The 26,656-nt window shown below is 34.3% G+C and overlaps 1 protein-coding gene across 6 annotated transcripts in view; it reads right to left on the minus strand.

Annotated features, from left to right (window-relative positions):
* SOX5 (SRY-box 5) overlaps positions 1-26,656 on the minus strand; it is a 1,043,232-nt gene that overhangs the window by 39,595 nt on the left and 976,981 nt on the right. For 4 of the 6 annotated variants that reach the window (XM_025402765.1, XM_025402764.1, XM_025402766.1 and 1 more), the window contains one exon: positions 5,663-5,840. The exons of 1 other annotated variant lie outside the window; for it this stretch is intronic. In XM_025402765.1, coding sequence (XP_025258550.1) covers positions 5,663-5,840 — 178 coding nt within the window. Of the gene's footprint in view, positions 1-5,662; positions 5,841-14,850; positions 14,917-26,656 lie in introns of those variants that run through there. One more of the 6 variants, XM_025402768.1, reaches the window with a different exon arrangement.

Raw genomic sequence — 26,656 nt, forward strand, 5'->3', positions numbered from 1 at the left:
TTTTAGTTCAATCTATTATTCCTTTGGCCCAGGGCAGGATCTGTTGAAGAAACAAATGCATATTCTAAGTTGAAAGTATCTGCCTTGATAATTCCAAGTCTATTGATCATTTCTGTCTTCTTATCAATAGAAGCCTGGACCATATGGTACAGATTTATTAAAATTCATGGATTTAACAGATGATATTAATGCAACACAAATTCTTATTTACTACATATTTATTTTATATAGGACTTTTCAGTTGTAAGTAAAAGTAATGGTATATGTGTTTCCAGTGGTTTTCAACAAATATATATTTTTTCTATTTTTGTGGTCATTGATCAGCATTACATTTTTGACACTCAGATAAATAGACAATTTTTTATCTGTGAAAGCTCACAGGAATTAGATAATACATGTGAAAGCAGTTTGCAAACTGTAAAGTGTTATGCAAATATTAATTGCCAGATGTCTTTGAATGATATCTCCAACTTCCTGATAATCCAATGGCTTTCCATGAATCACAATATTCTTTTACATTCTTTCAATCACTTTCCCGCAAACAAGGTTTTTCTCATTAAAATCCTTGTATAAATTTTGCTTATTAAAAACCAGCCGGGCATAGTGACTCATGCCTGTAATCCCAGCACTTTGGGAGGCTGATGTGGGCGGTTCCCTTGAGTCCAGGAGTACGAGGCCAGACTGGACAACAAGGGGAAATCCATCTCTAAAAAAATACAAAAATTGGCTAGGCGCGGTGGCTCACACCTGTAATCCCAGCACTTTGGGAGGCCGAGGTGGGTGGATCATGAGGTCAGGAGATCGAGACCATCCTGGCTAACACGGTGAAGCCCTGTCTCTACTGAAAATACAAAAAATTAGCTGGGCGTGGTGGCGGGTGCCTATAGTACCAGCTAATCCGGAGGCTGAGGCAGGAGAATGGCGTGAACCCAGGAGATGGAGCTTGCAGTGAGCCAAGATTGCGCCATTGCACTCCAGCCTGGGTGACAGAGCGAGACTCTCTCTCTCTCTCTCTCTCTATATATATATATATTTTTTTTTTCATATTTTTGAATTTTTGGTGGTACATGCCTATAGTCCTAGCTACTTGGGAGGCTCAGGTGGGAGGATCATTTGAGTCCAGGAGGTGGAGGTTGCAATGAGCCAATATTGCACCACCACACTCTAGCCTGGGCAATAGACAGAGTAAGTTCCTGTCTCAAATAATAATAATAATAATAATAATAATAATAATAATAAAATAAAAATGTAAACTAACAAACTTTCAAAATAATATCCTCCTTCAAGTCATCATATATTAAACTGGATGCTGTACAAATCAAGTAGCCAATTAATGGACTTGGAAATATTGCCCTTTGTTTTACTGGGTCGATGTGAATTTACATTTGCTCAGGTATAGTTAGTTTTCAAGCGTTAATGCCTCTGAGGAAGGAAGGCTAAGAACAGTACATTCCAATATGTTCCAAAGATATGCTAGGAAAAAGACTGTAGGCACCGAAAGTCTCAGTCCAAGGCTATTGTTTGCTTACCCTCCAGACTAAGCAAAACGTATGGCAAAGAGAGAGTATTTAAATCTCATTTGTTACATGTATGAGTGAAATGATAAATGACCCAAAAGAGCATCTAATGTTTAGTGGCTACCAAAAGGCAACAACTAAAAAGAATGAATGCCAACTAATAAATTATGGCTATAAGGCTCCAAAATCCATTAGCTCTAAGTCTGGATACGTTACTAGATTTTTATGTACATTTATTTCCTTAAAATTAAAGCTGAGGTAATAAATATAGAATCATAGAATTGTCTATGCTCTGACAAAAAATTACTTCAAATCCCTAGGTAGACACATAGGCTCTTTAGGTCTGTGTTCCCTATCTGCTAAATAACAAGCTTTGACTAGATTATATGGATATCTACTCCATCTAGTTAAGGGTCTATAATTGTAGAACAGCTGCAGTGAGAAAATAGATGAAAAAAATGCTTTGAAAAAAAAGTTAAAAGTGTTATACATATGTTCGATATAGGTGGAAAAAGCCAATAAGGGAAAGATAACATCTGGTCAAAAGATTCTAAAATTATCCATCATTCTTCTGAACTATTCATGCCTTTTAAGGATCTCCTTTCTTTGGAGCTGCCTATCATTTGCGTACCATATCAAAAGCATTCTTATAGAATACACTGTAATATTGGTCACCAACCTCAAAAAGTCACTTTCTATATTTGTAGCTAATAGATATATAGCAAAGAGCCGCATGTCATTAACGATAACTTAAGTCATCTTTCAGTCCACAGTTTTCTGTGGTTTAATAATGGCATCACACACTAATTCTTCTTTCAGGAGTGACCTTTACAACACCATTAATCCTCACAGCTTTTATCCAACTACATTATTACTCATTAAAGTTTCAGCTTTCAACATCTGCATTTGTTGAAAAGAGAAAAGTAAATTGCAGTGGACTTAAATCCTTGGAAATTATGAGGGATGTGTATGTGGTGAAGGGACTTTTCAGAAAAAAAAAAGAGATGTTTTAGTAGTGGGGAAAGTCATGATAAATGACACTTAGTATGTTCTTGCCTTTCTAAAATACTTTGCCATACTTAATCCTTGGGAATGCTAAAGAAAAAATATTCATACGTGCTACAAATAAAAACATATTAGTTATTCTACTAGTCACATATTCCAGTTCTAACAACATTGCAAAAGTTGCTCATGTACTAACACTATGACATTTATAAGCTTACATGTATATTAGGATAGTGAATGATTCTTGCCAAATAAAATATTTTTTCTTTTACATAGTACATAAAAGTAAATCTAATCTTGGAGCTCATTTAGGATGCTGAGCAGAGTAACTGGAGTTAGACCATAAGATGAAAAAGCACACATGTGTCTGAAACCTTTTTCAAACTTCTCAAAACTTCAGTTTTTACTGTTGCTCTTTTCACTGTGGCCCCACTGCCCAGATTGAATTCCTCTTAACAAATAATCTGGAATTCTACTTTGTGGAGATTAAAGCATTTGATACACACTCCTTCAGCCTTCATTCTGATCATTCCAAAATTTCTCTGAATTTTTACCATTTATCTCTTCCTTTCCTTCATTCTCAGGAAGAAGAAAAGTTTTTCTCCTTTACAAGGGTTAATCCCTTCCCATCACTTTTCATATCTATACATGTCTTTTGCACTTTTTCATATCTATACATGGCTTTAACTCTTCTTCCTCTCCCCCCTTGAAGCGTAATATACATATTCCTATTTTAAAACCTGTCTTAGCCTTCTCAAAGTATTATCACTTTCCACCACCAAACTTAGAAAGAGATGAGTTTATGTCTCCAAATTAACTTTCTTTCCTCATAGTCTTCTGCTCTGTATAACTGGAAATCTATTCAAACCATTCTATTAAAATTTCTGTCAGTCTACCTGTCCATGAGCTACAACCAAATCCTAAGGCTCTTATTCTTCATGTTCTTTAATTGTCCTGCAGAAGTTGCACCATTAAATAATCCCTTTTTTTTGAAACTTAGTTTTCCTAGGCTAGCATGACATTACCCTATCTTCACTCTTATTCTAAAATACCCACTTGCTCTTTACTCTTATTCTCAGACACTCAACTTACTCTTCATCAGTTTTGCATCTAAAAAAAGTATAGTTGTTCTAAAATACGTCCAAAGATACTTTAACACTCTCTACTTCAGTTGGAGCCTAGTTCTCCTTGCCTTGAGTTGGGCTGGATTTAATGATTCTCTTATAAGAAACAGAATAAAGCAGAATTGCCTCTGGATGAAGTTGGAGAACAGGTTATAAAAGACACTGTGCCTTTCTCTTTGTTCTTCTCTTGGATCACTCACTCAGGAAGGTCCACTGTCATGCTACGAGCAGCCCTAGGGACAGGCCTAATGTGGCAAGGAACAGAGACCTCCAGAAAACAGATAATAATAAATGTTAAACAATAAATAATAATAAATTAGACAATAAATATTGGTTGTTTTCTGCTGCTAAGTTTTAGGTTAATTTGTTACACAGCCATAAATATTAGTTATCTATAATATTAATATCAGTTATCTATCTATTAGTATCTAATGCAATACCAGCTGCTAAGTTTTAGGTTAATTTGTTACATAGCAATAAATATTAGTTAGCTATATTATAATATTAATATTAGTTATCTATCTATTAGTATCTAATGCAATACCTACGATTCTTCACTCCACTTCTTTTCTTACCACACACAGCCTTTTTTGATGGACTTATTTGTTCTCCTGTGTTCAACCACCTCATCAAGGAATAATTTCCGTATCTAAAATTCTGGCACCTCTTTTACCTATGAGGCTTATATTTCCAGCTTCTTCCTGAACATCTCAACCTAAATAGTTCCTTGTGCTTCAAATTCAACATATATTACATGTTTATGTCTTCTCCCAAACCTGCTCCAATTCTGGGCTCCCCTTTAATTGTAATAGAGGCATAATAATCCTTGTTATTTCATAAATTCAAAATTCTAGTTTCCTCTGTCTACAACTTGACCTTTACCAGATATATTCTATTGTGACTGAATTATGTCAATTTTTCCTTAATTAATATCTTTTTAATCAATTCTCTCCTTTATCACTGCTTATTTCTATCTCACGTAACTTATTCTTGCCCTACACCTAAACAATGGTTTCCTGAATTCCAACATCATTCTGCCATCTCATCCTTTCAGCTTTGGCTGTGATCACTTTCCACCACACATTTTTTCTACAGTCTAGACAAATCAGTGCATTTCTCAAAAATATGCTATTTCACTTTGTGATTTTTTTCTTACTGTTTAGAATGCCTAGGGATCTATCTCTTCTTCAAGGCTCAGTTTGAATTAGGATATATCTAACTCATACTCTTCTGTAGTCCTTCCCAGACAGAATCCAACACTCTCCTCTCTTTGTAGAATTTTATATGTGCTCTGCAATAGCACTTATTACAGCTGACTTATACCATAGAATGAATGACTTTCCTTTAACTAAACCATGAGCTCCTTGAGGGCTAGCCTCCTTAAAAATTGAATAAAAATAATAAAAACATCAATAAATCTGTGTTGAAATCAGTATATACAGTCTGATTTATGTATGCTGAAATAAAAACATTGAATTTTTCAAAGTCAGCTTATAAAAGTGTTTTCTACTATTTTGTTTACTCTACTGAATTTACAATTATATAGAATTGAAGCTATCCACTCTTTATAATACTTTGGTGTTTGCAAATAATCCTCAAGCAGAATGAAAGTGAACAAACTTCACATCCTTATGGTTGACTGATGATAGAGGCAAAATGCATTTCATCACAATGTAACTTTGTGCAATTCACACAAAAAATGGAAATTTCAATGATGTAAAAGGTAAGTCACCTAATAATAACATTCTGGAACCATCACTGCTCACTGCAATTAGTCATTTAGTCTTCTTTTTATGTTGTATGGACATAGTTAGAAATATAGATATAACCTACACAATTAGATTTTCAGGAGGGCATTATAACTTAGACTTTAGTGTGAAATTTCATTTGCATGTTTAAAACGGACCTAGGTGAACTCAAGCCGTGTATAGAGTGTGTGTGATGTGCCATTTAAAGATGATTCCATTCAATAGCCATAAACAGAAAATCAGCAAGAACAAAAGAAACAGAACTTACCTATTGTGCTAACTCTGGCTGAAGGGCTAGCTAACGCTGCTGGGACAGAGGCTTTGAGGGGGCCTGCCCCACTGTTTATTCTCAGAGCTGGCATATGGGGAGAGGTGGGTGATGTGGGTGATTTGCCATCAGAGGTCTTGGGTTTAGCTGATAGGTTCAGTGGCTGTGCCACTTCATCCTGCAATGATCATTAGAACATGAGCTGTGATAAGGAAAGGCTGATCAAAAATGCCTAGAAAAACACAGGTATGCAGCCTGTCATTTCCCATCAAATTACTCTGCCAATCAGTGATCTTAACATTCATTCTGAACATTACAGTATTTGGTTAGCTGCCAACATAATGTCTCCTTCAACTACACATTCCAAATACCTTTCGTATAAGAGAAAATACATGTGTACTCAACTATCCACAGAAAGCAGATAATTTTTATAACCCGTAAGAAATATTCTTAAAAAGCTACCCTTGGTACTATATTCATTTGTATTGAGAGACATTACACATTAGATTTGAAATATGATGTAGGTAGGTTTTTTTTTTTTTAAATCTCCAAAGAAAAGGGGTTGGATCTGATGCATGTTTGTACCCTGGTGCCTAGGCAGAGCACCTGGAACACCCACGATGGAGGACCACAGATAGTTGTGTGACTCCGATCAGAACTGCTCTCCAAATTCAACACACACACAAGAAACTTTCTAACTTTCTTAGAAAATAATCCTTTCTCCCTAGGTTTTGCAGAAACACCTTTGAAGTTGATCTAAAAATGAAAATAAACATAATAACATAACCCTAATATGTACAACTTATTTATATGTCATACTGTTCTAAACACTAAACAAACACCATGTTTTCAAAATCCAGATTTGTTTTCCAGGTTTTTCTTTTAGTACACTATATGTGTCATGAAGATCATGTGATCAGTTCAGCATGGTTGATGATTTCCAGCTGTTCTATGGTTTAACAGGTCAAAACACAGTTTATACTCAATTTTAAATCGTTCTTAGGTAATTTCATACATGAGACTTATGGATACAGTATCATTAAAATTTATATCACATCATATATGAATATAAGAATGAGATAATATTAACATTATATAACTTTTTAAATTGGAAATTGAAAAGGTTATTTTGTTCCTTTTCTGTGCTCTAAAATTGGAATATCATGCCACTTGTTTATATATCAATGTTTACAATATATAAAATTTTACATTTATTATTGTAGAATAAAAACTTAGTTTCCACTTAGCTATTTCATGAGTTAAGAACATAAAATATTTACCAATAACAGGATGATCTGTTGAAAGTAGAAAAATTTTTAATCAAATGGGGTAGTCACGTGACATTAAAGTGTATGTTAATTACTGTATACAAAAGTTTAATGCACAGTTTTACCAAAAGAACCACTGAAATAAATCACTTTACAAAATGGTTAAATGGTAAAATATGACATCAATTTCAAGTTTTATATATATATAAAATATAAAAATATATAAAATATATATTTTTTATATATATATTTTTTATATATATATTTTTTATATATATATTTTTTTATATATATATTTTATATATATATATATAAAATATATTGCCCAGGCTGGAGTGCAGTGGTGCAATCTTGGTTCATTGTGATCTCCACCTCCCAGTTCAAGTGATTCTCCTGCCTCAGCCTCCTGAGTAGCTGGGACTACAGGTGCACACCACACATCTGGCTAATTTTTGTATTTTTAGTAGAGACGGGGTTTCACCATGTTGGCCAGGCTAGTCTTGAACTCCTGACCTCAAGTGATCTGCCTGCCTTGGCCTCCCAAAGTGCTGGGATTACAAGCGTGAGCCATGGCGCCTGGCTTCAAGTCTATATTTTTAAGTGGTTTAATATTATTAGATTATTATTTGATTCTGTGGTTATGTGCACTTAAGAATCCCATGAACAGACTAGGAAAAAAATTACTCTTGTAATACATCTTATTTCAGTTGATATTGTTTGTTTCAGTAAAATAAATTTTGAAAATTCATGAGATAATTCAAATTAGCAATCTTCTATGATGTCAGATACGTAAGAAATTAAAGATGATTATACCAAATATATATTGATTCATAGGATCTTGACAGATGATTATACCAAATCTATATTGATTCATAGGATCTTGACAGGAAGTAAAATAATTCCATGATTGATGCAACATATAATTTGGAGAAGTTTACTTTAGCATTTTAAAAACTACGGGGGCAATGGCCGGGTGCAGTGGCTCACACCTGTAATCCCAGCACTTTGAGAGGCCGAGGCGGGCAGATCACAGGTCAGGAGATCGAGACTATCCTGGCCAACATGGTGAAACCTTGTCTCTACTAAAAATACAAAAAGTTAGGTGAGCATGGTAGCATGCACCTGTAGTCCCAGCTACTCAGGAGGCTGAGGCAGGAAAATCACTTGAACTGGGGAGGCTGAGGCTGCAGTGAGTGAGATCGTGCCACTGCACTGCAGCCTGGGCAATAGAGTGAGACTGTGTCAGGAAAAAAAAAAAAAAAAGCTATAGGGGCAATATTATCCCTAAATTGTTCAATCTGAAACATGGACCTGTTCAACCATAATCTCTATATATGATGTCTTATTTGGCAGCAGTATGGAAGTATTGTATCCTCACATTTTAATCTAGTATGAATGAATACTTCTCAGAATGTGGTTCACAGACTAGCACCATAAGCACACCTGGGAACTTGTTAGAAAGGCAAATTCTCTATCATAGAATCTAAGAGGATGGATCCAACAACCTGTGTTTAACAATTATTCATTCCCAGGGGATTCTGATGTACACTTAAGCATAAGAGCCACTGCCTCACATATAATAATAATATAAAGGGAGACAATTGAAAAAGTTTTATTAGACTTTCAAATCCTTTAAAAAGCTTCTTCTGTATAAGAAGTTAACATTAAAAATATGTAATATTACCTCAGTGTTTAACATACAATTGGGACATATCATATGCTAATAGTGGAAACATTCATACGCATAATAAATTGAATGTTACTGAGATTCCATGGGACAATAAAGATTAGAATCCAGATCTACTCTTGGTCAGTTAAGCCTAAATATCCTGACTGTCAGGGACTTTACTATTTACTACCCAGCTGTAAATATTCCAGGCTCTGTTTTCCCCTAGCAATGTAGTGCCTGTTTACTGCCTTCTGTGTGAAACTGACTTCTGTCATGACGCCTTTAGAACTTCTTTTTGACATCATCATAACTCTTGCAAAAGTTTCGGGAGATACTTGGATCAAAGATGGCTGTTTTACTTGAATGTGAAGAAAAGAAAAAGAAACAAAACAAAAAAGCAAAACAAAGCAAAGCAAAGAGAAGGACTGTATTCCCAGAGTTGGAACAGGGAAGACTTTTATGAGCAGAGAGGAAACACAGTGTGAGTGTATAGTGAGGGGGGAATGGTAGTATTGATGAAGATGATGTGGATGTGGGTGCTGATGGGATGAAGTTTCATATGTCTTAGCTTTAAGCACTAATAACTATTATTTGCCCATGCTGAAAGGTAACTATTCAAAACATTTATTAGAGCAAGAGACCCACTGAAAACTCTTAGTATGCACCTCCATTCAAGGCAGCACAGATGTCTGAAAGCCAAAAAGTGCAAGGCCCCAAGGACATAATAGAGGTTGACAGTTCCAAAGTTGATATAAATGTCATTCAAAATTGCCCTTTCCTTCTCTTCCATTGTGTGACCAGGCTAATGGTATATTAATAAGAACTCACATTCTTGATCTTTATATTGGTAACTGTATAAATAATTTTGACCCATTATATGGTATTATTTCACAATTTTGTTCTTTTAATAATTTACTACTGAGCTGCTATACCAAATGCCTATTATTTATGAAGAATACAAAAATTACACCAGTTTCCCATTTTTATATTAATTATTTTTCATTTGACTAGATGAAAATTTAAAAATCTTAACTATAAAATGGACATGGACAATTTATTTCTGGAATGCATTCTTATAATATGAATATGTGCAATAAAAGCTGAAGGTAAGACTTCTCTTTGTTTTTTACTTGTAATCTTATGTTGGAGAAATTCAAAAGCTTAACATGATTAACCCCTATTGTTACAAATAAAACACACATTTAAACATGTTAAATAAATTACTTATGAAAAAAAGGATGTAATTTTCAAGGTCAAAAATAATTGAAAAAGATACTATTTCTATCAACTATACCATCAAGCAGTGAGCAAAGCAATTTCCTGTTAATTACTTGCCTAATAGTTAAATGAGGTTGCCAATTGGAACTTTTGAAAATAACATTATTTCATAATTATTTCATTTATACACAAAGTAAGAGTTAAGAATTTAGTTATCTGCCTAGTAGCTCCAAACTTGTATATTATAAATATAAAGAAAGCATTTATGTTTAAGTAAATGTGTAAGTTAAACAAATTTTAACTAGTAGAAGGCTATAATTTACATTTATAGGGTTCATTATAAATATTCCAAAGAATTTATTTAAACTTCACGACTATGAAGTAATTACTAATCTTGTGGAGGAAAGTAAGGCTTAGAAAGTTCTAATGAAACCCAGGTTTTTGGACTCAACATATAATACTCTTTTAATTTCTGTGACAAATTTAATCTTAAATTTAAAAGGGCATTGATGGAATGTAACTTCTGAAATTCAGTCCTAGCTATATAATTCTGCTACACAATAACCACATGAAAAATAATATATCTGCAATAAAATGATGTAATACAAACATTTGCCATTTTATACATAAAAATGTTAAGGCACAAATTTACTTGTCTCGGTGACTTGTTTTGTGCTTCTCTGTCCTCTACGCTATGTAGCACTGAAAATTTCCTTTAATACTAAAGAGTGGTTTGGACTATTCTTTTAGAAAAATCTCAAGAGTTCATGTATACATGATATAAGAAAATAATATTTTATATAACCAAATACAAGTTTTAGAAGCTCACTCATGATATAACTTCTTCTAATCAATTACTAGGCTAATCTTAGTTTTCTGGGATAGAAGGCAAAGTAAGTAAAATTCAAATAAACATATAGGTCTGGGATGTTCCATTTACATAATTACAGCTACGATAACTTATCTGAAAGCTAACATCTCAATACCAGTTTGTGGTCACAGTAGTAGAAATACTATAGAGGCCTTAATCACTTAATCCCAGCCAATGACAATTTGCCACACAGATGAAAATAAATTGCATAAAGACTGTGGAACAAATATGTAGCCTTACATGCACTGAGGGAATACCAATTGTCACCATAAACTTATTCCACATAAACTTAAACACTATAAAATAAATATATAAAGTTAAAATATATTTCATTTAGTTGGTTTTCAAATAATTTATTCTAGAAGAAAATATTTTACTGTCACATAATTGTATAAAAGTCATAATTTTATAATGTACAAACACCAAATGATTCAGAGAAATCAAACATAATTTAACAAACAGAAAGCATTCTTAGCAATCCTGGGGTGTTATTTCTCTCTCCCCACTCCTTAGCTTTTCAATTCTTTGTTAAGGAGTTTTAATAGAGAACTAGATAATAGCGATCCAAGCATCCTAGAGAATTCTATTTGTTTCTGTTTCTCTGTTCTTCTTCTCACAACATGGAAATATACCCACATGTAGGTTGCTAGACCACAAAATGCACTACCGAGGACATGCACATGATTAAACCCTTCAGAATTTAAATTTCATCTTTATTTACATCTTTATTCACATCTTTATTCATTCTCATTATCTAATTGATGATTTGGCTCATTCCATATCACAGGTGTCTCAAAATTCCACTTCTTTAAATATTTACCTAAATTAATTATTGAAAATCAAAATTTATTTGGCAGTTAACACATGTATACCAGTCTAATGGCAACAGATAAGAACAGATACATTTATTCAATCATCCATACATTCATCCATTTATTATTTATCCAATGGTATTTCAACAATTTATTAATGGCTATTATATGCCAGGCATTAGAAACCCATAAACCAAAGGACATTTAGGCATGGAGCTTTGAGGCTTTTGTTTTACGTGGTCAGTAATAAAGAAAATAAGTCCACTTACTTTTTATTTAAAACCTAGATATAGATTTAAGTGGAAGTGTGTGTGTGTGTTTAAACTTCTTTGAGAACAGTTTGTCTTTATACTCAATATAATGTTTCATTTATAAAAATACTTTGATTCTTCAACAGCCACACAATGATTGAATATATATATATGTGTGTGTGTACGTGTGTGTGTATAAATAAAATTTCAGGCTTGTTCCTCTGCATGATTTGAAAATTGTGATTGTCCCCATGTTTATCATAAATACTCATGTGAAATAAGTAGCAGTAATAACAAATGGGGATGAGTAAAGGCATTCATGAAACATGTTGCAAAATTAATCATGTTGCCGCTATTATCCTCTCTGATGAAATAATCATATTAACCTAAGTACGGAAGTTACACGACAGCCTGAATTGCATAATGTGCACTGTTGCTGCACCTCTCTTCCCTAGCTTGTGCACAACACTCATCCTTTCTCTTTCATTTTCTAACTCAATGCACTGCGGGAGCCCTCTTTCACCTCTCCTACCCAAATAAGGCATTTCTTTGCTACAGGTCCATAGAGGTTTACTAGAAGAAACAAAACAAGTAAACATCATGAGGATCTACAAAGAGATTGAAGTGTACCTGCCGAGCAGAACTTAAAGGAGAAAAGGTTTATGTTTATGTGCAAGAGTCAAAGTAATCTAAGACAAAAATAACTAACAATCTTGAAATTATTTTCTTAGTCCTCAAGGAATTAATAATCCTACTTACTTAGCCATCCCAACTCCTTATTTAATTAGTAGGTTCCTAAAATTCAAGTCTATCATTTTACATAGCACATAGTCTTGAAACCCCTTTTCATGAACAGATGCTTACTTTTAGAGTTACAAATTGCAAAATGCCTTGTTAACCAGGCAGAAAGAGCTCCAGGAATTCTTTGATAGGTACACTTTTGCTTTGTTAATGCTACCATTAGACTTGATGGCCATTTAAATGTAAGTCTTATTTAGCTGAGGGTAATATGTTCTAGCATCTCATTTGGCTTCCTTATTTGCCATTTTACACTTTTGCTTAATGTATACCTGCTTCTTTTAAAAGTAGATGCTAGTAGTGTGGTTGGGGACATGTGCTTCAACGTGGAAATTGTATGTTTCTTTACATTTAATTTGCTGGCCCTTAATTAATTTAAAGGTATTCAAAGAGTACTCATCATTTTATTTGCTGTTTAAAATGCCCCCTGCTCACTTTCCCTTAGTATCTTAATATTTTCCTTGTTTTCTGACTTTGTTGAATCAATGCCTCAATGCTGTAAATGATATGCGCAAGCACACACGTATATTTAAAAATAAATAAAGAATAGTGTGACTTCTAAAATATCAACTATACTTCACATTCCTTTTTTTTTTTTTTTTTTTTTTTTTTTGAGATGGAGTCTCGCTCTGTCGCCGAGGCTGGAGTGCAGTGGGGCGATCTCAGCTCACCACAAGTTCCGTCTCCCGGGTTCACGCCATTCTCCTGCCTCAGCCTCCCGAGTACAGACAGGGTTTCACTGTGTTAGCCAGGGTGGTCTCGATCTCCTGACCTCGTGATCCACCCACCTAGGCCTCCCAAAGTATTGGGATTACAGGCGTGAGCCACCGTGCCTGGCCCCACATTCACTTTTTAATTTCAAAAATTGCCTTGAATTAATGCAAATAGCGCCATACCATTCCTTTTTACATTTTCCTTCCTTCTCTTTTAATATTTATTCTCCTTTCCCTTTAAGATCTCTAATTTAGCTTTTGAATTTTTCATTTTAGATTAACTATCTAACATTACTTTTTATTTCCAAAATGTCCTAAAAATACACCATATAAATACAGTTTCCATATATTTACCAAGAAGAATGTCGTATTAGAAGACATTTAACCCACAATATCACATGAAAACCCACGCATAGAAATTCCACAGAGCAAGTTTTTCTAACTATACTTGAAAAGAGGAAGAATGGGAGGAATACACGTGTCAACAATAATGTGTGATGAAGAACAGTTATAGTTATAACATGAGCCAGTAGGAAACGTATGGTGTTTCCAATTCAACTTTGTTTAACCTCTGGTCCCCAGACAACTTCAAATTCCTAATAATAATGGTTATTTTGTCCTATAGTGTTCATTACAGCTGGATGATTGCTGTTATCTTTTAAAATGATTAATAGTTCTTCTACCAAGAGGCTAAAAGGAAGCATAGAGCAGTAAGAATTGATGTTAATAATCACACCAGTTCCTCTTTTTAACCTCTAAATGTAAATCTCCAAAAGCTTTTAAAAATGCTTTAGAGAAATTAAGGAGTTGGTCGCTCTTGTACAAGAAAATGTAATGTGTTTTTGACACCACCTGGTAAGTCCTTAAATTTATAATTACAAAGCATTTGTCATTGTTGCTTTCCTGTTAGTTCCACTTGAAGATTTGTATACAAACATAAGCCAAGAACTACAAAACTGTTAAGTGATGGAATAGATTCATTAAAAAAAAGTAAAACAGGAGCTCACAGAGCAATATAACTTTATAAAACAAAGAAATAGAAGTCATGCTGATCAAATTCTACTATCATCTCTATGTTGGAAATGGCATTTCCACCTGAACCAAAATGTACAAAATGAGCACATCAGCATCTCTACTGGAATCTACAAAAGGAATTACTATCAAAAGGAAAGCAGAACAATATAACATCATCAAAGCAAATCCGTGGTAGAAGGTTTGATCCATTGGAATCATATAAAAGAGAAGTAAAAATACCACATGAAGGCATGGATAGCCCATTGAGGGGGGGAAAAAACTGATGAAAATATTAATGAAACACTGATGAACTTGAAACAAAACAAAATGAAACACTTTGAAGGACTCTCAGAGGGCTCCAAAATTCCTTTTCAAAATATATATCTATGGCTCTCTGAGAGATTTATGTTTTCTCAGATCTTTAAAAAGTTTGGTCTGGTTATATGCAGATAGACCATCTTTAGATAGCAACCTGGCAGAATGGGAGAAATAATAGAAAGCATCATTATGCATAAGTCATTTATTACGAGCTCCAATTAATTACATCAAAGAGTCATTCCCAGTGCTCACATACATGCATGCACAGCTCCTATGGCACAAATCCCTAACAGTCTGGTGAACCCACTATAACTGACTGTTTAATGAGTAATGACAGTTACAACAATTAACTGATATAAACCATGCATTGGTTTATATTTGGGAGATGAGTGAAGGCCAAATTGTCTAAGGCACAGAACCTTGGAGAAGGACAGGTGTGTAGGGGTGTGTGTGTGTGTGTGTGTGTGTGTATGTGTTTAATGGATTAGACATTAGAATGAAACACGAAGCAAGAAAAGGCTAGGGAAGCCTAAGGCAGCACCCTAGTGTTATTGACTGTAACATTCATATCACTGTATTTCATTTTATTGTGTTGTTTTCTTGAATTGTTGATGGCTAAATAATCAAACTGCAAATACTTTAAGAAAACTTTCCTTTTTAAAGTGTTCTGAGTATACTCTTTACACCCACATATACCTTGAATAGAAAACAATTTACTAAATACTATTAACTACTAAATGTTTAATGGATAGTGGAGATTAATGAATAACTAACTTGATAAATTCAAAGTTTTTCCTATTGTTTTTATTATAGCATTTCAAAAATTATTTATGTTTATGTACAATGCACATACACATCCAAAGCAAATGTTACTTTGACTTGTGAATAACAGAATAGGAACATATGCAATATCAAAATGTATCCCTCTATATTTAAATCTCTTGTAATGAATTCTCCTCACCACTTGAATTTCAGTTCTTCTCAGTCTTCAGAACTTTGCTCCCTTGCTTTCCTCTTAAGAGTTGAAAGTTTGATGTCCCTGGGACTCACTGCTTTCTACTCAGAGATGTCTGCTAAGAAAGCCATTGTCAGGAACTACTTAGCCACAGGCTTCCTCCTATTCATGTAACTTGAGTTTTGACTAGGTCAGTACATCCAAACTACAACTCTTTTCATTCCATTCATTACAGACAGAGAAAAAGGGGCAGTCATTGAAGACAAAAGGTAAAAAGTCCAAAAATAAGTACAAATAAAATTTAAATGCAAAACTCACTTCTCGTACCCTACTTGCTTTAACCTAGACTGAGATCTACTCCTCAGGTTAAGAGCAGTACAGTAATAGTGATATAGGAGTTAGTAAGAATTATTTAGGCAGTTAGTGAGGATAAAGGAGTTCTCACTGGAATTTTCCTTTAATAAAAAGCAGCCCCTAAAACATTTCTAAAAAAAGTAGCCTGAGAAATCAAACTACAAGCATAGATAAGCAAGCTAGAAGCTTGCATAGGTAAATGCCTGCAGATATGCCAGAAGCCAGGTACCTTCAACATGGAGGATATCTCCTCCCTTCTCTTTGTCCCTGTGTGAGTGTCGTGGTACTTGCCAGATAAACTCCATTTGCATAATAAAAGATTCACAGACCATGTAAATGGCACACCTGACACCTGGTCAAAGCAATCTCCTGGGCCCTACGTAAATCAAATACCACCTCCTCAAACCACTCTGTAAAATGGACCACATCTCTTCCCAAACCCAGAAACCCGCTTGAGCATCCCCTTCCTCCGCAGGAAGAAGTGCTCTCACTCGTTCGTCCCCTTCCTCTGCAGGAGGAAGTGCTCTCACTCTCTCTCTCCCCTTTCTTTTGCCTATTAAACTTTCCGCTCTTAAACCCACGCCATGTGTATGTGTCCGCAGTTTTGCTCTCCTTAGCACAAGATCACGAACCTTGAGTATTTCCCCAGACGACAAGGCCACTTAATTAGCAATTTTCCTTTATGAACACAAAATTAGAACAGTTGTGCCATCTACCCCTGTCTCTTCTTTTTCCCCCAAGTGGTGGGTTAATTCTTTAATTTGTTACATAGACCTATCCCAAGAGAGTGATAAGTCATGAGAGAGAATAAATTTATACACTAGAAGATAAAACATTTTAAGGCAATGTAAGTGCCTAGGAAACTTCGATAGTAAAATAAATATCATTATGATTAATCTAAAACAATGTCATGAAGGAAGAGTTTTATGGGGAAAAAATTTTCTTGCGTTTCATTTCATTTGGATTATTTAGATTGAATTCTTTGTCACTAAAGTGATTGACTCTTGGATTTGAATTTTGGATATTAGGTGTTTAACTTTTCATAAAGTTATCAATTCCTTATTCTGTGAATCCTTAGACCACCTTTTTTTTTTTTTTTTTTTCTTGAAGAGTCTGAAAACTTACAAAAATATATCAAGGGCATGAGTTGTTGGAAGATTAAGTCTCAAAAATTTGCTTTTTGGATTAGATGAATTTTTACTAGAAATGACCTAAAGATTATTTTCCCCTCCTCAACATAGTCATCAAATCAATTATTTGTCATTATGATTGACTTAAAGTGTTTTTTCCTTTTTTCTTCTAATTAACCTATTAGTGAATAAATAAAAGGCACAGTATAAGTCTATTTGAATACAGGAATTATACATTATATTTTTTTTACATATTTTTACCTGAGAACTTCTCCCTACACCAAAAGAAATGCTAATTTTATAATGCAATTTTGTCATGGAGAAAGCTAGTTTTTAAAGAAGAAATAAATGCTTAAAGCCCAATACACTATTTGTTACACAAACATTTTGAAGAGTAAGTTAAACATTACAAAACTATGAAAGTATGTTTAGTGGATTTCATAACCTAAAAACTTCTAACTTTTAAAAATAATTTAAATTATTATATAGCAGTTCACTTTTCAGGGCTGATTTTCTAATACGATTTACTCCTTGACATCTAAATTTTACAAGTTACAAAACATCTCCATATATTTTATTTTATTCTTACAGCAAGAATATGAGATATCATCAACCCCACTTCACAGATAAAGAGAAGGAGGTTGAAGATATTCAAAAATTTGCTAACAGTCATACCTTTAAGAAGTCTCGGACTTGAACCCAAGTCACAGAGGTGTAAGCTTAGGCAACTTTTCAAAGCTGCTTCTCTATTATTTAAATGCCAATAGGAAAAATAATCATTAAGTAATAATTTATTTGAAAACTTAGACTGAAATCACCTAATTTCTTTTTAATTCTGAAGAATTTTTTTATACCCCATAGATAGGGGCCTTGTAATGCTCAATTTGAGTAATACTGGTCGAGACCCTCACAAAATTTTTATGACACTAAATCATGAAGTATTTTAACAAAGTAGCTATAATAAATTCAAAATGTATTCAGAATCCTAAAATTTATATCAAAAGAATACATATTTCAAATAAACACCATGAACATCCTTAACACTATTATTCGTATAGACCTATTTGCCTTCAACTTAATACACATGTCAATTTATATACATCCAATTCCTTTCCAGTCACTTGGAGAGGAACTAATACTGCAAGAAATGAAGGAGAGGATGGAAAAGACCTTTAGCCCACTTACTGGCTCAGCCAAAGGCTACGAATCCATCCCAGGTTTATTTCAAATGAGTTGTGTCAAAGGTTACCCACCGGCCATTTTATAGTGATTTATAGCTGATGTCTGCAAATCTCCTTTATTTTAATGATAACCTCAATAGAGTCATTAAGGCATTCTTTGTCTTCATGGCAGTGACCAGGAGAGAACTGATGTCTTTAAAGAATTCTAAGGGGTGATGACTATTTATACAGAATGTCAGTTAAGGCCAGTTTTTATGTTGTGCTCTGAAGACAAAATATTTTTTCTCAACATATTGAAGATGCTTTGCTTGATGATATATTCTGCCTATTGATACTATAATGTTACATTCAAGGTATGGGTCAAAGAAAATTCAAATAAAGATGAAAAGGCTTAGAACTGAGCATCAGGTAAGAGTTTGATCTTAATTATAACGATTTTGAATTTGTATTAAAGCTCTCACAGCATAATGATTCTTAAGTGTCTATACTGAGTTAAGCATGTCATGAAGCATGAGGAATTGCAAGATTGATTTATCAGATATTCATTTAAGAAAGAGTCGATTAAAATAATTAATGTGTAGTGAAACTCAGCTGTAATGCTCCTTGTTTAATTTTTCACAGCCCATAACATTAAAAGAATAATACATTTAACAGTCTGAATTCCATAAAAGACTTTATATAGTAACTCTAATGACATCATTACAGAAGAGTTTTCATCACACCTTTTAGAATGAATTAAAGAGAAAGAATGAGTATATTTGCCTTAGATTTTATCTTATTTTGAATGTTGCTTTGGTCCATTACATTGCCAGATAAAATTGATCTGTATTCTTGATTATTGTTGTATGGGATAGTGTGTACACACACACACGTACACATATAAATATATGGTCATGTACTATATAGGAACACCAACATTTTGGTCAACCATAGACTGCCTGTATGACAGTAGTCCCATAAGATTATACTACTATATTTTTACTGTACTTTTTCTATGTTTAGATACACAAATGCCATTTTGTTACACCTGCCTAAACTATTCAGTAGAGTAACATACTGTACAGGTTTGCAGCCTAGAAGCAATAGGTTGTATCATGTAACCTAAGTGTGTAGTAGTCTATACCATCTAGGTTTGTATAAGTATATGCTATGATGTTTATGCAAAAATGAAATCACCCAATAACACGTTTCTTAGGACACATCCCCATCATTAAGTGTGTGTGACTATACATACATATAATATATTCATACATATAATATAAATGAATATGTCTTTGTGTGGGTGGGAAGTTTCTCTGCCACTTTTGAGAACTTTTTTTGGCATAAAAGAGAAGCAGAGAAAAATAACCTTACAAAATGAAAGAAAATTTTTCCCTCCTGAAACTTTATTTGAACTATCAATTCAACAATATAACAAAACTGGACACTATTTGTATAGGCTGGGTCCTTCATTTCAGGATCGACTTGATTCTTCAGCAGCTTGCGTAAGGGAGGTCACTCACTTAAAGATGTATTCATAGTATACTAACTAATGGAGGTAACGCATAAAACAGAATGCCAATTAATTCATTTATACATGACCTAAATAGCGCTGAGTTTCCTACAGTACACCTTTCCTAATTTCAAGATATCTACAAAAGCCAATTTCACAATCAGAACCAGGGCAAAAAGAGGTAAATGGTGAATACTTTATTCAAAGCACAGTAAGGGCTGGGAAGTAAGGCATGGTTCACTATAGATAATATCTCCCCAGTGATCAAAGGCTCATATTTCCTAAATCCAGTATATTTTACCTAGACTGACAAGTTAAATAAGAACAAATCTTACTTTTAAATTGCATAATCTTTTTGTATAAATAACATTGTTTCATTTCTCTTAGGTACAATCTTATTCTACTCATACTGCATTATCTTCCAATGATCCAAACCATTGACCTTTGATAATTTATTTATTCTTCTAAAAGAAGTAGAGCATTAATTACATGCCAAGTATTGTGCTTGGTGCTAAGGATGATTAAGCTATAATCCCTACCCTCATGGGACTCAGGATCATACAAGGGAAGACAAGTACAATGAAGTATTATAAGGGTGCTTTGATAGTATTCAAGGAGTATGTGTTTGTGCAGTGGGGTGACATGCGATGTAATAGCCAATTCTATTTAGAATTCTATATAGAAATGATGGTTTAAATGGATATTATGTTACTAGTGGTGCTAAAAAAGAGAGAAAAGTAAAATGAACAGGGCAGAAACAACCCAGAGAAGTCCAGTGTCACAAACATAGGCAAAAAGAAGTGAAATCGCATGATACCTGAGAAAGTGATTTCGTTTGAAGTATACATTTCTGGAACTGGGAGAAAGGCAGAAGTATTAATTAGCCTAGTGAGGTAGGTGGGGCTAGATTGCAGAATGCCATGGTAAGGAGGTTAGACTTCATTTGTTACACACTTGTATCTTTACATTTTCATTCTTCTTAAATTCACTCACCAAGTTCTACAGATGTATTACACTCAACCTTGTTTCTTTCTCCAAAATTCAGGTAAAATCCAACCTTTTATTCGTTCGTAACTATGTGTCCTTGCACAGACTGTTTTCATTTTACTTCAAAAACCTTCTAACTGTCACATCTTCTGGAACCCTTTTCCTTATTCTCCTATTTCTCCCCAGGTTATGTTACCAACTTTCTTCCTTACCTCCATATTATTCTTTGATTAGCACTTCGCCTACAGTATTTTAATTGTTGGCTTACTTGTTTGTTTTCCCCATTACATTGTACTGTGTGTTAATTGCTGTTCTTTTTTTATTCAACCAAAGTGTCCAGCATATTAGAGGTGCTCAAAAGGTTTACTGAAGAATCCTTTATAGAAGTTGTTTTGACATTTCTAAAAGTAATTCTAGAAACCTCATCTATGAATAACAGTCATTACATGATTTTTAAAAATTTATATAAACAACATATTGCTTTGTTTCAAGCAAAATGTAAAGTCTCTTGCTTGGAACAGATCAACAACATGTCTCTTTCCCACAGAAAACATTCTCATCTCTCCTTACCCAATAGAAGATAACTCATTTATGACAAGTTATATTTTATTAACTCTCTATTCTAAGTGGATCTTGTTTTTTAAAGCAGGACTCAAATATATTTTGAAAAAACATATTTTTAAAAATCATATTTCTTTTTGTCTTATTAAATTCTCAATGTCTTATTTTATATGCCCATATTCTAAAAAAAATAGCTATACAAAAGTTCAAAGTTCACCTTAACAATAGCTAGAAAGCAATTACTGCCGTTAAAAAAAACTTTATACAGACACATTCTCTTAGATTGTGTTGTATTCATAAGCATAATTTTGCAAAGATTGAAACAGTGAAAACTATATTACAAACTGTGATAACTAGGGTTCAATTCATATTAAGATTTATTCTTATAATATAAACATTAATCAAGTGTACATTTGTTAAGAGCCTATTAGGGGCCAGCTATTTAAATTTCAATAGACAGAAGACATGTTTCTAATGTGATCCATCCTATAGAATTGATATCTCCTTCACTTATTTTGTTGTAACTCCATCAATTATAGTCCCAGATAAAACAGATCAGAATTCTAGTTCGGTGTAACTTAATGAATGCTAATAGAAAAAGATACGCAAAACCAAAACCAACACAAATTACCTAGAGGTTCTTTTAAAATGGGACCAGAATCATCATTTTTTTAGATAAATCACAGCACTATTTGCATGAAAACTGGCACTAAAAATTCCATCATTTGACCCAAAATTCTTGTCTTGCCCTGTATTCATGTAGGGTTGACCTGAATATTGAGCTCCCACTGATTTAAAATGAAACTTTGATCCTCAGAAGAGTTGCATAGAGAAGTATAGAAAACACAAATCTGTACCTATTTAAAGACATTCCTGTTGCTGTCATAATGCTTCTTAAAACATACTTCACAACAGTATTTTTTTTCTTATGTTATTTTAAGTGCTACTGGAAATACCACAAGAGAAGAATTTTTGTAGTATTTCATCCTTTCTATTTCTGGTCTCTATTTTTCTCTTATTTATGAAATATCTACACTGCCAAAAGTTATCAAAATTGTAAAGCAAATCATAACAGCTCAAATTATACAATAAAGTACAAGAAAATAAGATTACTTGGTTTTTAAAAGGTCCAATTTAAATGAAAGTCTCCCACAGAATCCCAATGCTGGAAATTGGCCTTGCAAAGAACTATAACAGAGCTTTAAGAAAATATAATTTGTGGTTTCATGAAAATGTGAGGTTATTAGACATTTTTGGTATTGGGCAAAAATGTGAGAGAAAATATATTTTTATCTATTTGAGTATACATTGTTTCTTTCATATTATTCTAAGACTGGAAAAATGAAAATTCTCTTTATTTTCTATAAATTTAGAGGTCTGATCCTCATCTTTTAAAAAACCCAAATCATAAAACACATTTCTTAAACTGTTGGCTTCTGAAAGTGTCACCCAATGGAATCAGCTAGTTCACATTTGAAAATGCAACTGCTAAAAGCTGTGGGATATTGCAATTTAAGTCCTGCAGCTCACAAGGCGAAGTGTGTAATTATAAGAAGCATCAAAAGATACTATCTACAAGGAGATTCAGGACTAGAAAAGGAGCACGTTCTTCCCATTACAACCTGGTATATGACTCAGGTTTACAGAAATTCCTACCTATTCTTAATATCTAGAAACTTCTATTTTTCAAGCAGCAGTCTGACAATCAGTTTCTTAGCAATATTCAGTAATTCTGAACCATTGAGAGTGCATGTTTCAAATTTAATATTTATAAGTTGAAGATTTCAATGAGCAAAATTTTTATTTCAGTATAGACAAAATTTTAAATATATATTCAATTTACATAAGAGATATAAAATTACTCTGCGCTGGCCGTGGTGGCTCATGTCTGTAACCCCAGCACTTTGGGAGGCCGAGGTGGGTGGATCACCTGAGGTCAGGAGTTGGAGACCAGCCTGACCAACATGGTGAAACCCCATCTCTACTAAAAATACAAAAATTAGCTGGGTGTGCTGGCAGGCGCCTGTAGTCCCAGCTACTCGGGAAGCTGAGACAGGAGAATTGTTTGAACCTAGGAGGCAGAGGTTGAAGTGAGCCGAGGTTGAGCCACTGAACTCCAGCCTGGGCGACAGAGCTAGACTACATCTCAAAAAAAAAAAAAAAAAAAAAAAAATTGCTCTGTTTCCTTTAAAAATAGTTTTTTTTTTTTTTTTGAGACGGAGTCTCGCTCTGTCGCCCAGGCTGGAGTGCAGTGGCTGAATCTCAGCTCACTGCAAGCTCCGCCTCCCAGGTTCACGCCATTCTCCTGCCTTAGCCTCCCGAGTAGCTGGGACTACAGGCGCCCGCCACCTCGCCCGGCTAGTTTTTTGTATTTTTTAGTGGAGACGGGGTTTCACCATGTTAGCCCATGTTGGGATGGTCTCGATCTCCTGACCTCGTGATCCGCCCGTCTCGGCCTCCCAAAGTGCTGGGATTACAGGCTTGAGCCACCGCGCCCGGCCGTCCATGTTTCTTATGTTCTCCAACTTTACAATACATAAGACAAGGAATATGTGTGCCTACAAATTCCTCTGATCATATTACACAGACTCTAAACAATTCACTTAATGTAAATTATACCACTGCATCTGCTGAAGACTTTTCCCCCCACATTTAATACTAATCAAGTCATACCATTTCTGGTCTTTGTTTTAAAAACCCTAATTAAGAATGACTGGGTTCTTCAGCTGATTATTAGCAGTAATGAGAAACCACACGAATAATGATGGAGAACCTCATTTTCTTATAATATTTTGGACATGCTCTGGAATCAAATAATCTCTATTGCTCCTTCCATTAACTTTGTGCAATTAATGCCACTACCATATTGTATGTACATTACTGAATGTGAAAACAGGTAAAACTAAAAAGAATCTCATTTTATGAAATACAATGCAATAAAACTGACGTATTAGATCTTTGCATATAAACTCATCTATTTCACTAATATAAATTGAATATTAAGTGCTTTAAGAAAGTACATGTTTAAATAAATGATACAATGATTTTTTTTTTTTTTACCAAGAAAATAACATTATTTAAAGAAATTTATAAAACCTTTACAGAAGTTTTTGGTGTTTTTCTTTGTTAAGCAGGTGGCATTACATGCTTGTATGACAGGAGGTGTGACTTTTAAAAAGCATATACTAACTGGAAAGAGGTAGAGAAGAAGGAAGAGAAAAAAGGAGAGAGAGAGAGAGAGAAGTGGGATTTAAAAATATATGAAAGCAACCATACTAATCAGAAATTTGGGTGTTTTTTCTTATGTGACTTGTTTACCTACTTAAAAGACATTATGTAAAACAAGAGCTCCAAAACTCTTATGAACACTAGTATATAGCAATTATAGTTTTTTAAGGTGACTATTTTAAAATCAATACTCATGTAATAGTGTTAGTGCCAAAATATCATCTAAAAAGTTGACTTTGTAATTTGCTTCACATAGGTGGTGACAGGTACTATCCATGCTATGTGTTTTCCTATATTGCCGGTGAAAACTCGCTGATGAAATGAATCTGGAAAAAAACAAAATAAAACAGGAAATATTCTGGGTTGAATCTACACTCCTGGTCCATACTTACTGCCCTTCTTAAATTATATCTGATTGTCTCCATCTACATTCTTCTTCATATCCCTCACTTTGTACACTCTGCTACATGAGCACACATATCTGTCTACACCGTTGACCACTATCCTCAAGTCCTAGGACTCCAACACCTCACAGGCAATTTACAAATATTTGTGGAATTATGTCTGTCCAACAACAACATCCAGGATATGTCATTAGGGCTCAAATTCCAGTATGTTTCTAAGGAAGTGCTGTAGAAGCACTTAAAATATTAATTAATTAATTGGCACAGGAGAAAAAAGAATTCCTTTGCTATAAAGACAAAATACCTGAGAGGAAGACAATGAGTACATAATAACAACAGCTTGATAAGTAGTGTGACAGACAGAAAATATATCATTAATCTTTAAAAATGAATATATTTAGAATATAATTCAAAGTCCTGAACATGAAAAAATCCTATAGGATCTGGTCTTTCTCATTTCCCAACCTGACTCCTTATCATTTTCCTTCATGTTCACTGCACTTTAGCTACCCCAGCCTTTTTTCTGAACCTTGAATTCACCAGCCTCATCCACATATCAGTCTTTGCAATTACTTTCCCTCCTGTTTAGAACAACCTTTCCTTAGACCTTTACAGGTGTCCTCCTTTTCATGATTTCAGAGAGGGCTTCCCTTAAAGCTCTCTCCAAGAAGATTCCCTTTCTTGTCCCCAGCACACTATCTTTGACCATGTTTTATTTTTTTCATAGCACTTACCATGCATAAAATTATCTATGTATTTAATTGCTCATAGTTTGCTTCTCCCCATTACTACTGTGAAATTTTAAGAGAATTACTGTTTTGTTTACAGCTATAGTTCTACTGGCTTGAACTAAACTTGACACATGATAGAAATAATATTTGTTGAATCAGTGAATGGTAGACGTAAACATAGGGTGCTACAGAACACTAAAAAGGGACCATCCTTTTAAGAATGAAAAACAGCAGAGCTAGGAAATATAAATCAACTCTGTATGATATTGTTTGGGCTCCTGATTAAACCACACATGAAATCAGAACTTAAAAAAAGAAATTGTGGACCGGGCAGGGGCCAGCGCTTTGGGAGGCCGAGACTGGCAGATCACGAGGTGAGGAGATCGAGACCATCCTGGCTAACATGGTGAAACTCCGTCTCTACTAAAAATACAAAAAAGTTAGCTGGCGTGGTGTCACCTGTAGTCCCAGCTACTCGGGAGGCTAAGGCAGGAGAATGGCGTGAACCTGGGAGGCGGAGTTTGCAGTAAGGCCAGATTGTGCCACTGCACTCTAGCCTGGGCAACAGAGTGACTCTATCTCAAAAAAAAAAAAAAAAAAAAAAAATTGTGACCGAATATACTTCCATTTTCTGTCACTTGCAACCGAAAGAGAACGACTAATGTAATTGTTATTCAGTGACACCAAAAGAAAAAGTCCTGGAAAGATGCTTTCAGTTCTCTTTAAATAAGAACATTGTGATATTAAGGCTTATTCTGAAATACTACCTGTTGGGTACAATGTACACTATTCCAGTTATGAGTCCACTAAAAGCCTAGGCCTCACCACTAAGCGATATATCCTTGTAACACAACTGTACTTGTACTCCTAAATCCATAAAAATGAAGAAAATAACAAAAAAGACTTATTCTGAATAAGACAATGCTATCTCGGCCGGGCGCGGTGGCTCAAGCCTGTAATCCCAGCACTTTGGGAGGCCGAGACGGGCGGATCACGAGGTCAGGAGATCGAGACCATCCTGGCTAACACGGTGAAACCC

Source organism: Theropithecus gelada, chromosome 11, assembly GCF_003255815.1.
Source record: "Theropithecus gelada isolate Dixy chromosome 11, Tgel_1.0, whole genome shotgun sequence".
Taxonomy (NCBI): domain Eukaryota; kingdom Metazoa; phylum Chordata; class Mammalia; order Primates; family Cercopithecidae; genus Theropithecus; species Theropithecus gelada.